Raw genomic sequence first — 12500 nt, 5'->3', positions numbered from 1 at the left:
GCTGTGTTCAGGACATTCATTCCTCACGAATTACCCACTGGTGGCTGTGTTCAGGACATTCATTCCTCACGAATTACCCACTGGTGGCTGTATTCAGGACATTCATTCCTCACGAATTACCCACTGGTGGCTGTATTCAGGACATTCATTCCTCACGAATTACCCACTGGTGGCTGTATTCAGGACATTCATTCCTCACGAATTACCCACTGGTGGCTGTATTCAGGACATTCATTCCTCACGAATTACCCACTGGTGGCTGTATTCAGGACATTCATTCCTCACGAATTACCCACTGTGCCTTGAGAGCAAGCAGGATGTATTGTGTATTGTGTATTGTGTATTGTATTGTGTATTGTTGTATTGCTACGTGTCCAAGCGGAGGGATGGTTTAATTTATATCGTCTAAAAGCCTACATGGATCTGAGATTGTGAGTCGAACACAAAAATAACGTGCCTTTAAAGTTGGATTCCAATACGTGGTTCCGAGGTTAATATTATGTTGCTTAGTTAGTTTCCAGGACTCTGCTGTAAGCACAATCCATAAGCGATGCGGTAGTGATAATTATGCAGAATTCGATTAACTCCCCAGGGATACGTGTTTCCATGTTAAAATAAAAAGAAAAAAAAGAAAAAAAAGAACAAGGCATGAGAGCAACCACACAAAAAGAAGAAGAAGAAGAAGAAGAAGAAGAAGAAGAAGAAGAAGAAGAAGAAGAAGAAGAAGAAGAAGAAGAAGAAGAAGAAAAACAAGAACAAGAAGAACAAGAACAAGCAAAAGAAGAAGAAGAAGGAGAAAGAGGAGGAGGACTAGGACGACGACGACGAGGACGACGACGAGGATGAGGACGACGAGGACGACGAGGACGACGAGGACGACGACGAGGACGACGACGACGACGACGACGACGACGACGACGACACGTAACAATAATTCAAATAGAAACACATCATTACAACACGCGTGAACCAGGATTTGATACCGATTCCAAAGTAGGTCTTGTGGTTGTAACTGATCGGGCTGAAACCCCATTTCACTACCCAACCCTCGTTTATCTGAATCCTGGCATGTCAGATCGTTGTCAAATATTTGTAGCACAACATAATTATGTCCGATTGATTTCTCCCATTGTTGTCCCTACGTGTTCAATCACACTCCGATCTGCACAATACTGCAACCATACAATTATTATTGTTGTCCCTACGTGTTCAATCACACTCCGATCTGCACAATACTGCAACCATACAATTATTATTGTTGTCCCTACGTGTTTAATCACACTCCGATCTGCACAATACTGCAACCATACAATTATTATTGTTGTCCCTACGTGTTCAATCACACTCCGATCTGCACAATACTGCAACCATACAATTATTTTATAACAGGCCTAGGTTGTTTGTTTGTGTGTGGGGGAATCGAGATGAGGGTCGTGGTGTGTGTGTGTGTGTGTGTGTGTGTGTGTGTGTGTGTGTGTGTGTGTGTGTGTGTGTGTGTGTATGTATGTGTGTGTGTGTGTGTGTGTTTGTGTGTGTGTGTGTGTGTGTGTGTGTGTGTGTGTGTGTGTGTGTGTGTGTTTCAATTATTGTGTATACCTGAACAAATGCATGTCAAAGGACGTAATGTTTTAGACGCACACAAAAAGCACGCAATGCATGATGTTGACACGCTTTCATTCTCCAAATGAGTTGCTGAGCGTATCATACAAGTGTCCACTTTTAACACGGCATCAACACTCCTTGCTAAGGGTCAATGCCCAAATTGAATGCATTAGGACGTTATATCCTTTATCAAAATGTAGAGAAGTACAATTTACGACGCTGCTTTTGAAAACTGTATTAGTTTAAGAGTTTATGAACTCGATGGTTCTATTTTCAACAGACGCATGTGCATTTACCCTAACAATTTTCGATGTTGTTTTTTTAACAAACATTTAAAAAAAATCATTTTTTTGTTTGGTTGGGGGGAGCAAATACGTGTGAGTTTGTTCAGCAGGCTTATATAATCTCTTTTTCTTCTTCTTCTTCTTCTTTTGTTGTTGTTGAATGACGCGGTGAGGTTGTGTCCATTCACAGACTTTCACATCCTCCTTACATCAACGATATAAACTACAGTGCTGAACTCTGTTTGACACCCGCATACTTTTTTCGGACTTGGAAAAAATGCGATACAGGGTATACTCCCTGATGCTTTTTAAAACGTGTTATATAAACATAATGTAAGGTATAATGTCAGGGACGGGTTGGAAAATTAGGAATCGCCTAAAACCTTCATCCCTTTGCAATACAGTTTTGAATCTGAATCTGAATCTGAATCCCTCTGCTTTTTACATAGAGGGGGAATCGAGGGTCGTGGTGTTTGTGTGGAGCTCTGTCTATGTGTGTGTGTGTGTGTGTGTGTGTGCGTGCGTGCGTGCGTGCGTGCGCGCGCGCGCGTGTGTGTGTGTGTGTGTGTGTGTGTGTGCGTGCGTGCGTGCGTGCGTGCGCGCGCGCGCGCGTGTGTGTGTGTGTGTGTGTGTGTGTGTGTGTGTGTGTGTGTGTAGAACGATTCAGACTAAACTACTGGACCGATCTTTATGACATTTGACATGAGAATTTCTGGGAATTATATCCCCGGACTTTTTTTCTTTTTTTCGATAAATACATTTGATGACGTCATATCCGGCTTTTTGTAAAAGTTGAGGCGGCATTGTCACACCCTCATTTTTCAATCAAATTGATTGACATTTTGGCAAAGCAATCTTCAAAAAAGGCCGGACTTTGGTATTGCAGTTTAGCTTGGTGGCTTAAAAACTAATGAATGAGTTTTGTCATTAAAAATCCGAAACTTGTAATTAAAATTATTATTTTATTAAACGATCGAAAAACGATTTCATTTTATTCTTCGTCATTTTCTATTCCAAAAGCATATACATATGTTATATTTGGATTACAAACAAGCTCTGAAAATTAAAATTATAAAAATTATGATTAAAATTAATTTTCCGAAAAACATATAGATTCCAAAAACATATAGATATGATATGTTTAGATTAAAAACAAACTCACTAAGCTAAAAAGAATAGAGATACAGAAAAGCGTGTTATCCTGCTCAGCGTGACCACTACCGCGCACTAATCTGGCTTGTCGATTTCACTGCCTTTGCTGCGAGCGGTGGACTGACGAAACTACGAGTATGCGGTCTTGGTGAAAAAAGTAGTGCGTTCAGTTTCATTCTGTGAGTTCGACAGCTTGACTAAATGTTATTTCGCCTTACGCGACTTGTTTTTCCATCTGTAAACTTGAAGGGGTCTTTATTCTCGATAATCACCTAGCAACAGAATGATAACCACCAAACAACCGGATTCTTCTTCTTTGTTCACGGGCTAAAACTCCCACGTTCACTCATGTGGACATGTTTGAATAAAAACTAGAGCATGCGATTAGTTGATATATTTGTTATCAAAACCTCGCCATATTGAGATACTCATTTATGAGTTTTTAAAGATAGCACGATCTTGAAATATGCCATCCAGTCATGTCGAATCTCTGCCTGTCTCTGTGTATCCGATTCTCTCGGTTTCTCTATCTGGGCCTGTCTCTGTCTCTGAGCCTGCCTGCCTGTCTGTTTGTCAGAGTGGTCTTTCTGTCTCTGTCTCTCTTTCTTTCTTTGTTGGTCAGTATACCTGGGAGATGTGTGAGCTTCTAAAGATAGAACATTCTGGAAATGTGCCATTTAGTCATGTCGAATCTCTGCCTGTCTCTGTCTATCCGATTCTCTCGGTTTATTCATATGGGCCTCTCTCTGTCTCTGAGTCTGCCTGCCTGTCTCTTTGTCAGAGTGGTCTTTCTGTCTCTGTCTCTCTTTCTGTCTGTGTTGCTCTACCTGAGAGATGTATGCGCTTTTAAAGATAGCACATTCTGGACATGTGCCATCCGTGCAGTAATGACCAAGCAAAGCCTATTATAATCGTGTTCATCATGTTCCAAACTTAGCAAAACAAATATTGTACCCCCAAAAAGAAAATCAAATGCTGGCGTCACGGTTGACTAGACCCATGTATACTGTACACGTCGTCTATGCCTTTCATGTAACAATATTTGTTCAGTTGTGTGACGAAGCGTTCGCAACAGTCTATTTTATATAAACAGGTTTTTCAACGAGACGTATATAAAAGGAGCTCTAGACCTGTGCTTATTCATGTTCCATGCTAAGAGATGATCGTCCTCAACATGAACAAATATGCAGTTACCGTTCCGTTTGCTGTTGCCGTTCTTATCTCTGTGGTTGCTGCACAAGGTAAAATGAAAACTATGTATGCAGGTCCGTCCGTTTTTACAAGACAAACTTGTTCGCTGGGTTGACAGGTTAATGATTTTAATATATATATATCAGAGGAGTGATTTGAATGCTGCCCTCAAGTTTAGAGTCACCTATTGACTTTCTAGGGCGACTTTTTTCTTGAGGATATGCTTTGGTCATTGTTCAGATTCTAGTCCCTGCCTTGACCTGATACATTCATTCCTGATAGAATTGAATTGAACTGAATTGAATTGAAATTTATTTTACGAAGGTGACAGAATAAGCAATGTATACATGCTTTTTTTTCATCCGGCCCTCGCCCATTGAGGGGTAACAAACAAGAAAAAATAAAAGATAAGTTTAACTATAGTACAAATGACATATTTACATAATTAACATGTTAAGCAATCAATAAGACATTTCAAGATGCATTGTGATTCTTTAGCAATGCTTGAACATTATATATAACAGAGAAATATGTGTTGCCATTTTCAAAGTTGGTGATACTGTTACTTCGCCAGAGGCTCGGTAATACCTGAAAATCGACCGTAGGGAAAATATGCACGATATTCAGAACTCGGAGTGTGTAACCTATATGTCTTCATGTGACATACTATATTCTATTGATACATGTGTTTTAATTGTAACCATAGACCCGTGATTTATGATACATTCAAAAAGGCATGCAGGCTGGTAGAGACTAAATACTAATCATATTTTTGAAGAATGTAACGTTAACTTTACGTCTGTATGTGACGTACGATCGGATGTTCCATTGTTGTGGAACTATAGACGCTTGGTCTGTGCACCTTGAAGAAGGCCTGCGGGCCGAAAATTTGGATTTAAAAAGATGCGACATTCTGGCTTGGTTTTGGACTTTTTATTGTGTTGTTTAAATAAGCTTTTTTAAGCTTTAAAAGGTTTTCCAGCCTTCATTGTGTGGAGAGGTCGTGGGTTCGAATCCCGACCGCTGCCGCCTGGTGGGTTAAAGGACCAGACCACGCTGTTTTAAAGGTTATTAGAACCACTAACCGATGACTGAAGGTTAGAGAAATGCACCTAAAGATTCCAAAAATGTAAAGAAATTCACCGATTCGTAGCTTAATCATTGTGATTTAATTAAAAACGTTCCGCCAAATTCGTCTGCTAAACGAGACTTCGAAATGGCCGCCAGTAGACGAGAACCGGCTGTGACGTCACTTAGTGTTTGGAAACCGAAAGTTACAGCTTACGCTCAAGTGGGCGTTTGCCTAAATCGAGCATCAACAGCACGCCGAAGGAATGCGCACGGCTGCTGATAGCTATGAAGTATAGAAAAAAGGTTCAGGCATCAGTTGTCACCTTTTTCCGATGGGCTTACAACTTCTGCAGCAAGACTGATTAACTGGAAACGGCCAACACGATGTTGTGTGTTTCGCGACACTTTCTTCCAATGCGAACGCAGTTAAGCCGGCAAGAAAACCTGGCACACACAAAACAGCTGTTGCCTAACGCAGTTCCAGTTCCGACAATTGTTGACCACTCACAGGAGGTCAGAAACCGGATACCAATGTCATCAGAACGATCTGCTTTCACTAAACGCAGACGAAAGGAAGTGAGTACATGTATACTGAATGTGTTCTGTAAGGGATAGGGGTTCAGTGTCACTGGGCGTTTTTGTCAGACTGACAGTATTTGTAGTGGAATGGCATCTGTTCCTAATTTTAAGCACATGTGTTAAGATTACAGATTAAAACATATATATCTGTTACTACATGTCCGTCCCCATGCACCCACCTTAAAGTTCCCTCTCTCTCTCCCTCTTTTACACTCACCTGGGTAATCGATGAGTCTCAGGTTTAATCAGTGTCCGTCCATATACACATAGACATTCACACAAACACACACACGTTGTTATAGTTGTTATCTAATTCAGTGTTGTATTAAATAGATAAAGAAATCGTTAATACAGCAAGCTTGCATGAATAATTTGCTGTTGTCCTTTTTTTCAGATCAGGTTCTGTAATACAGTAATTATAATTAATACAAGTACAAATTCATGTTTGCAGTCATACTCATAGTGTGTGAGTGTGTGTGTGTGTGTGTGTGTGTGTGTGTGTGTGTGTGTGTGTGTGTGTGTGTGTGTGTGTGTGTGTGTGTGTGTGTGTGTGAAAAGCACTTTGATACTTAAAACATCTGTGTTATTTGATTTTATTACAAAACTGCAGTCAGAATATTAAGCAGACCTATTCCAACAATACATTTTGATCAGCAGTAAATGTAATGTCAAATTATGAACAACAATCATGTGAGCAGATATATCTAACAGAAACAAATAGTCTAGCAAAATAATACAACCAAGTACATGTGTGGACATCATCATCCACATAAAAAAATTGATTGTAGGAAGAGCACTCTGTGTTATTACCACTGCTTCAGTCAAACTGCCAGTTCAACTTTATCTCTGTGGGTTGTTTTTTTCTCTCAGAGTAACATGGGGAAAAAAAACCTTTAAAAAACTTGCATGCTACAGAGCTGGATTGTTTCTAGTGATCATGCAGCATGATTTATCCGCATAGAAAACTACTGAAACACCTAAACAGAAATAACAATGTCTACAGAAAAAACCCACTGTTTGATTGCTGTCTGTAGTACTCCTCTTGCTAACAGTGGCATTAAAATAATTAAAACTAAGCTATGCTCTCTTGGGGGGGGAAAAGTGCTCTAAGTACTTTTTGTGTCTACATAGGCAAAACAAAACTATGCAATGTTTCAGATTTCCTGACCCACCCTATGTTTTTCCTCCTTATCCTGGACTATTTTGGACTCTTACAAAAATGTAGGCTACTTCAAAAATGACAAATTTTAATTTTGCAGGCTTACAAGGAAATTGACTCTTCTCTTACAACCAGAATACACCATGATTTCAAGCAAATAAAAAACTACATGCACCTGAGAAAAAAAAAAACTTTAATTCAAGAAGTTAGACCTCCTAACCCCAGCTTTTCAATTCAATTCAATACGTTGTTGATGTTGATTATGGAGCTTAACGTCCTCCCAGGTAACTAGGGACCTATATTGGGGCATGATTTTTTATACAATGTTAAAAGTGTAGGGTGTAATGGGGGGGAGGGGGACTGGAGGGTGACGGGGTGTAGTCGCTAATAAATTTAAAGGTGCGTTTATTATCTAATATACCAGACATTTTGTTTTGGCTGGTGTACAGAATAACATCACATAAAATCGCACTCGTAAAACATACAAAACACATAAAATGTACACATCAGTACACACATAACCCAAACCACACATATCCATACCAGCACCATCACACACATATCCACATACATACTCTAGTTTGTACATTATAAAAATAAATACATTATGATTAATATCATTACTAGTCAACTTAAATTAAGGCTCAAAATAGGTCTTAAGATGGATGTTATTTAGTGTAATGAAGAGATTATAAAAACCAAAAAAAAGCTATGAGAAAGAAAGTATGAAAGAATGATGCCCTTTCTCCGGTGAAAGTTCTGCTGATTGTGGTAACTTTTTTTTCTGTCTAAAACAGGCATCAGTTAACTGAACGAGCTGTTTGAGGGGGTGGTGATCCTAACACTGGCCTATGGCAACATTGGCCTATGGCAGCTACAACAAAGCTCTGCATACACAGCAAGACTACAATGCAACAGTGCCCAGACTTTGACTGCTACAGGCTGCTTTCCCATGCAAAGTACAAATGTGACGGTCCACCACGAAACCAGTCTTAAGTCGCAGCAGACGAAAGCGAGCTAGTTCGAGGAAAAGGCACTGAGGGTCTATCTGGGTGAAATTCACTTTTTTGCAGAAACGTGTTCTGTAGACCTCAAATTACATGACAACCAAACAAATATGCCAAAATCAATCGCTAAATAGTTAAATTATTGGATTTAAATGCAATACATTCATCAAAAAAGTCCAGCATGACATCAAAATGCCTCACTTTGACCGATAATTTGCTTAGTGTATCCCTGACAGGGCCCCAACAAGTTTGGTACCGTCGGAAAGCTTATTGCATCAGCTTTCGCGCCCTGCTGCGCAGTGGTTCAAAATACCCGTCCACTTCCTCCAAATAAGGAAACCGGCACGTAAACAAATTTTAAGATTGAACCAATCAGCTTTGTCTGCCTTCCAAAAAGGACTAGCAACGGCCTCCTCATTGGTCAAATCAGTCCAGGGGGAAGTAACACAGTGATTTCCGTTCGCTGAACGAAACCAAAACAATGACTGACGTACGCCGATTGACAGCGCTTCTCAACTGCGATTCGCTTGAAAATAACCACGAACTCCAAGATTTGTTGTTGGATTTCTTTGCCGAAGACGTTGCTGGATTCAGTGACTCCGATTCTCATGCCGAAATATGTGACGCTTGCTGAATATGCGGACGAAGAGGAGACAGACCGTCCGCTTTTCAGTGTCAAAAACACCGTTGGCGTTTCTAATGGCACTGCATCAACTGCAAGAACACACGTAGTTGAGGCGAGTTGTAGAGGTGATGTGATGGAGGTGCATGCTGCAGTTCGTTAATTGCAACAGGGCTGTGATGTGCTCGAGAGAACTCGCCTTCGTTGCTGCAAAGCCAATGGAACTGGCTGCAAACAGATTAAAGTTCCCGACGCTGCACCCAGAAATACTCGTCGTGGATGTATCACCCAGTTTGATCCGGAGGAAATTGTAGCTCTACAGCTCTCAGTGCAAGACATGTGACATGTATAAAGGTGAGGTTGGAGGTGGTGTCAACATTGATGTGCAAGAGCTTTTGTGGTGAACAGACTGTCACAGTGGAGGAGTTCCTGTGTTTGGGATCTACATTCTGATCTGTACGTATTCCTATTCGATGCCAACAAAGTGATTGATACAAGTAAGTTGATTTTGCTCAAGTGTTTGTCAAACTAATGGACAAAAACGTAGGTGAGATGCATGTAACCTCTTTATTCCTGATAATGACAGTGAAAATGTTTGCTGATGTGTATGACCTGTATTTGACCGTTTTCCTCCACATGTATGATGTAAACAAAGCCTTCAAAAATGGTGATAATTGTTCTTTTAACCCTTCGTTTTGCATTTAAATGATGCATGAAAGATCAAAGTACACTTGTGCAACATTTGGAAGGGTGAGGTTAATTTTCAACCCCCGTTGCTAAGGAAAATGTGAAGCTGGTGCCTTCCAAAACTTTCAAGCCCGATTTCTCAAAATGGCCGCCGGTCAACTTCTTTCATAAACATGGCCGTAATATCGTTATTTATTGACCTAGAGCTTTAATTTTTTTTTCTAAACATCCAGGAAAGACTAACAATTTCAAAATAATAACTAACTCAAATCATCCAAATTTCGACTTAAGACTGATTTTGTGATGGACTGTCACAAATATGCAAGTGTCCATAAACCAGGGTTTAATACAAAGTCATGTAGTATGTGAGTGAGTTCTGATGAAAAAGTGATTGTGTTGTAATATTGGTTATTACTGAGTGTTGATGTTACAATGATTACATTATAAAAACAACAACAGAACAATGTGAAGAGCAAACTTCTTCTGTGGGCATGCAAGTGAGTTAATCTTGTGTGTGTGTGTGTGAAACTATATGTGACTGAGTGTTACAAATTTAAATGACAACAGTTTTCTTGATAGCCTTTAAAAACAACAACAAATACATACATTTAACAATCAAACAAATATAGGCACCTCAAAAAAAGTTGTATGTACACCTTCGTGGCTGGTGATGCATTCTTGCTCCCCTGCAAGTTTTCATTCTACAATGTACCTCAGGCTAGCTTCCTCTCTCTCTCAAATCTGCCCCTCCCACACAATACAACAGGTACAGTGGCCACTCTGACACCAGTCTCTGAAATAATCAAGAACAGTTAAAACTGCGATGAGCTGTTGTTCTTTTACTCGTGAATGCAATGCATGAACACTTAAACAATATCCCACTTATTCGCGAGTGCGTTGACAAGGCGAGAGTGAAAAAATAGCACAGACTCGAAAGCAGACGATAAGTTCAGCACAGAGAGCGGGCGTGTTTACCTTTGATCGCTGAGACAAACAGTGTCGCAATTTTCATCGTCACTGTTTCACTACTGCTGGAAGTGGCCTCCACCCTCATCTTTCATGCTTGATTCGAGGAGAGAAACCGGTAGTTCGAACATGTACGGTTCAATTTCGTCTGCAGTTACGCTTGTTGTCATGTTGGTAAACAACCATCTCCACACGGTGTGACGTCACGGATAATTTATTCATAAGCCAGTCTCGCGAAGATCACGCGGCACAATGGCGGGTCGTTTTGGAGAAGAAATCCGTCGCTTCGGTCACAAAATTCGTCGGATTACGGCCTTAGAAGATTCCGAAGTAAACCAAACATTGTTGAAGACGGTAAGAAAGTGGTTTTCTAACTAACTGCAAACATCGGGAAGTGTTCGGTCGCGCAGGAACACGATTCGAAGCGTTTTTGACGCTAAAACAGCGTGGTCTGGTCCTTTAAGGGTGGACATTTTTTCCGATCTCCCATGTCAACTTATGTGCAGACCTGCTAGTGCCTTATCCCCCTTCGTGTGTACACGCAAGCACAAGACCAAGTGCGCACGGAAAAGATCCTGTAATCCATGTCAGAGTTCGGTGGGTTGTAGAAACACGAAAATACCCTGCATGCTTCCTCCGAAAAACGGCGTATGGCTGCCTAAATGGCGGGGTAAAAACGGTCATACAGGTAAAAATCCACTCGTGCAAAAAACACGAGTGAACGTGGGAGTTTAAGCCCATGAACGCAGAAGAAGAAGGTGCTGTGCTGTTTTGCTTGGACTGGAACCGAGCCTCAAACTGTACGAAGTCCACAGTTGCCTCGGTCTTAGCCTACTTCCCTTTCGCCCTGTGCGGATTTGGTTGGAGTAGCCGGCGGCTGTGGCATATGGCTTTGTTTTTACTACATTTTTCTTTATTGATTTTGTTTATGTATTTTAGTATTTTGCGGTTCTGTTCGTGTTTTTATCGGGGCGCATACAGCCCCCACAAGAAAATGTGTTTGTACATATCCTGAAAATACAATTGTAAAATAATTCTCGAACAGAAAAAAAGAACTGTAAATATTTGCATTGCGTTTCATGTCCAAAACTTGAGAGTCTTACCACCACGCCACTGCGCCCGTCCAGCACAGCACCGAAACTCAAACAATGGTGTTAGCACACCCCTGGCAGGACACAACGAATAATAAACAAGTCGCGTAAGGCGAAATGGGCAATTCCAGCGTCACTGACGTGGCATTCGCAGATAAAATAAGACATTATTCGCCTTAAAAATAATAGTCATGATGATTTTATTAACTCAAATTTGTGCAGAGATTTTCCCAAACATGACAACCTTCCTACCCAAGGTTAAAAATGTTGAGGTAAAAAAAGCTAAGGGTACTTAACTTGAGTTTTGAAAAACGTCACTGACGTGGCAAAAATGCTCACCTGCGTTTCACTGACTAAGCGAAATTCTAAAATTCTATGAGATTAGCCAACTAAATGATGTGATTTTGTTAGATCATAGTCAAGACATATCATACTTTCTGATATATAAAAGAAATTGCAAATATCAAATGTATCCTTTTGACTAGCGGTTAATATGTAGCGTCACTGACGTGGCACTTGAGGTGTGAATTCAATGTTCAATAGTGATATTTTGCTGTTGTTAAAATATAGGTAGTTTAACACGGCCGATTTTAAACTGATTATTGATATTCTCGGACATTGTTGAACCACTATACGGCTCTTTGTCCCTCCGTCCGTCTGTCCGTTGGTCCGCCCGTTGGTCCGTAGACACCATTGCCCATCTGAATAACTTGTAAAATAATTATTTCAATTGCACACTTTGTACAGGTATTGATACACTTAAAAGGAACATACACCTCAGGGGCGGACGAGGGGGGGGGGGGCACAGGGGGCACGTGCCCCCCCCCCCGAAAAAAAAATAAGAAGAAAAAAAAAAGATTTTTCTATGCTGATTCTATGACCATTTCTAGGTTCAAATGGCACCAGATGGCACCATTTTGCTTCTTTGGGCAACAACATTTTCCGGGGGGGCATGCCCCCGGACCCCCCTAGCAAATTCGGGCGCCATCACATTCACTTTCGATTCAAAGTGCACCCCCCCCCCCCCTCACAAAGCAACTGATCCGCCCCTGCACCTCAGTCTAGCAAACATATTTTAAGCATTCCGGG

General features: G+C 40.8%; 1 protein-coding gene across 2 annotated transcripts in view; it reads left to right on the top strand.

Annotated features, from left to right (window-relative positions):
- Positions 1-4121: 4121 nt before the first annotated feature.
- The window catches only part of LOC138976458 (uncharacterized), a 39033-nt gene continuing 30654 nt past the window's right edge, over positions 4122-12500 (top strand). The window contains exon 1 of one of the 2 annotated variants that reach the window (XM_070349308.1): positions 4122-4279. In XM_070349308.1, coding sequence (XP_070205409.1) covers positions 4198-4279 — 82 coding nt within the window. In that variant the 5' untranslated portion in view covers positions 4122-4197. The remainder of the gene's footprint in view (positions 4280-12500) is intronic. The other variant, XM_070349309.1, reaches the window with a different exon arrangement.

The sequence above is a fragment of the Littorina saxatilis genome, linkage group LG9, assembly GCF_037325665.1.
Source record: "Littorina saxatilis isolate snail1 linkage group LG9, US_GU_Lsax_2.0, whole genome shotgun sequence".
Classification (NCBI taxonomy): Eukaryota; Metazoa; Mollusca; class Gastropoda; order Littorinimorpha; family Littorinidae; genus Littorina; species Littorina saxatilis.
This window is presented reverse-complemented; position numbering and strand designations above follow the sequence as displayed.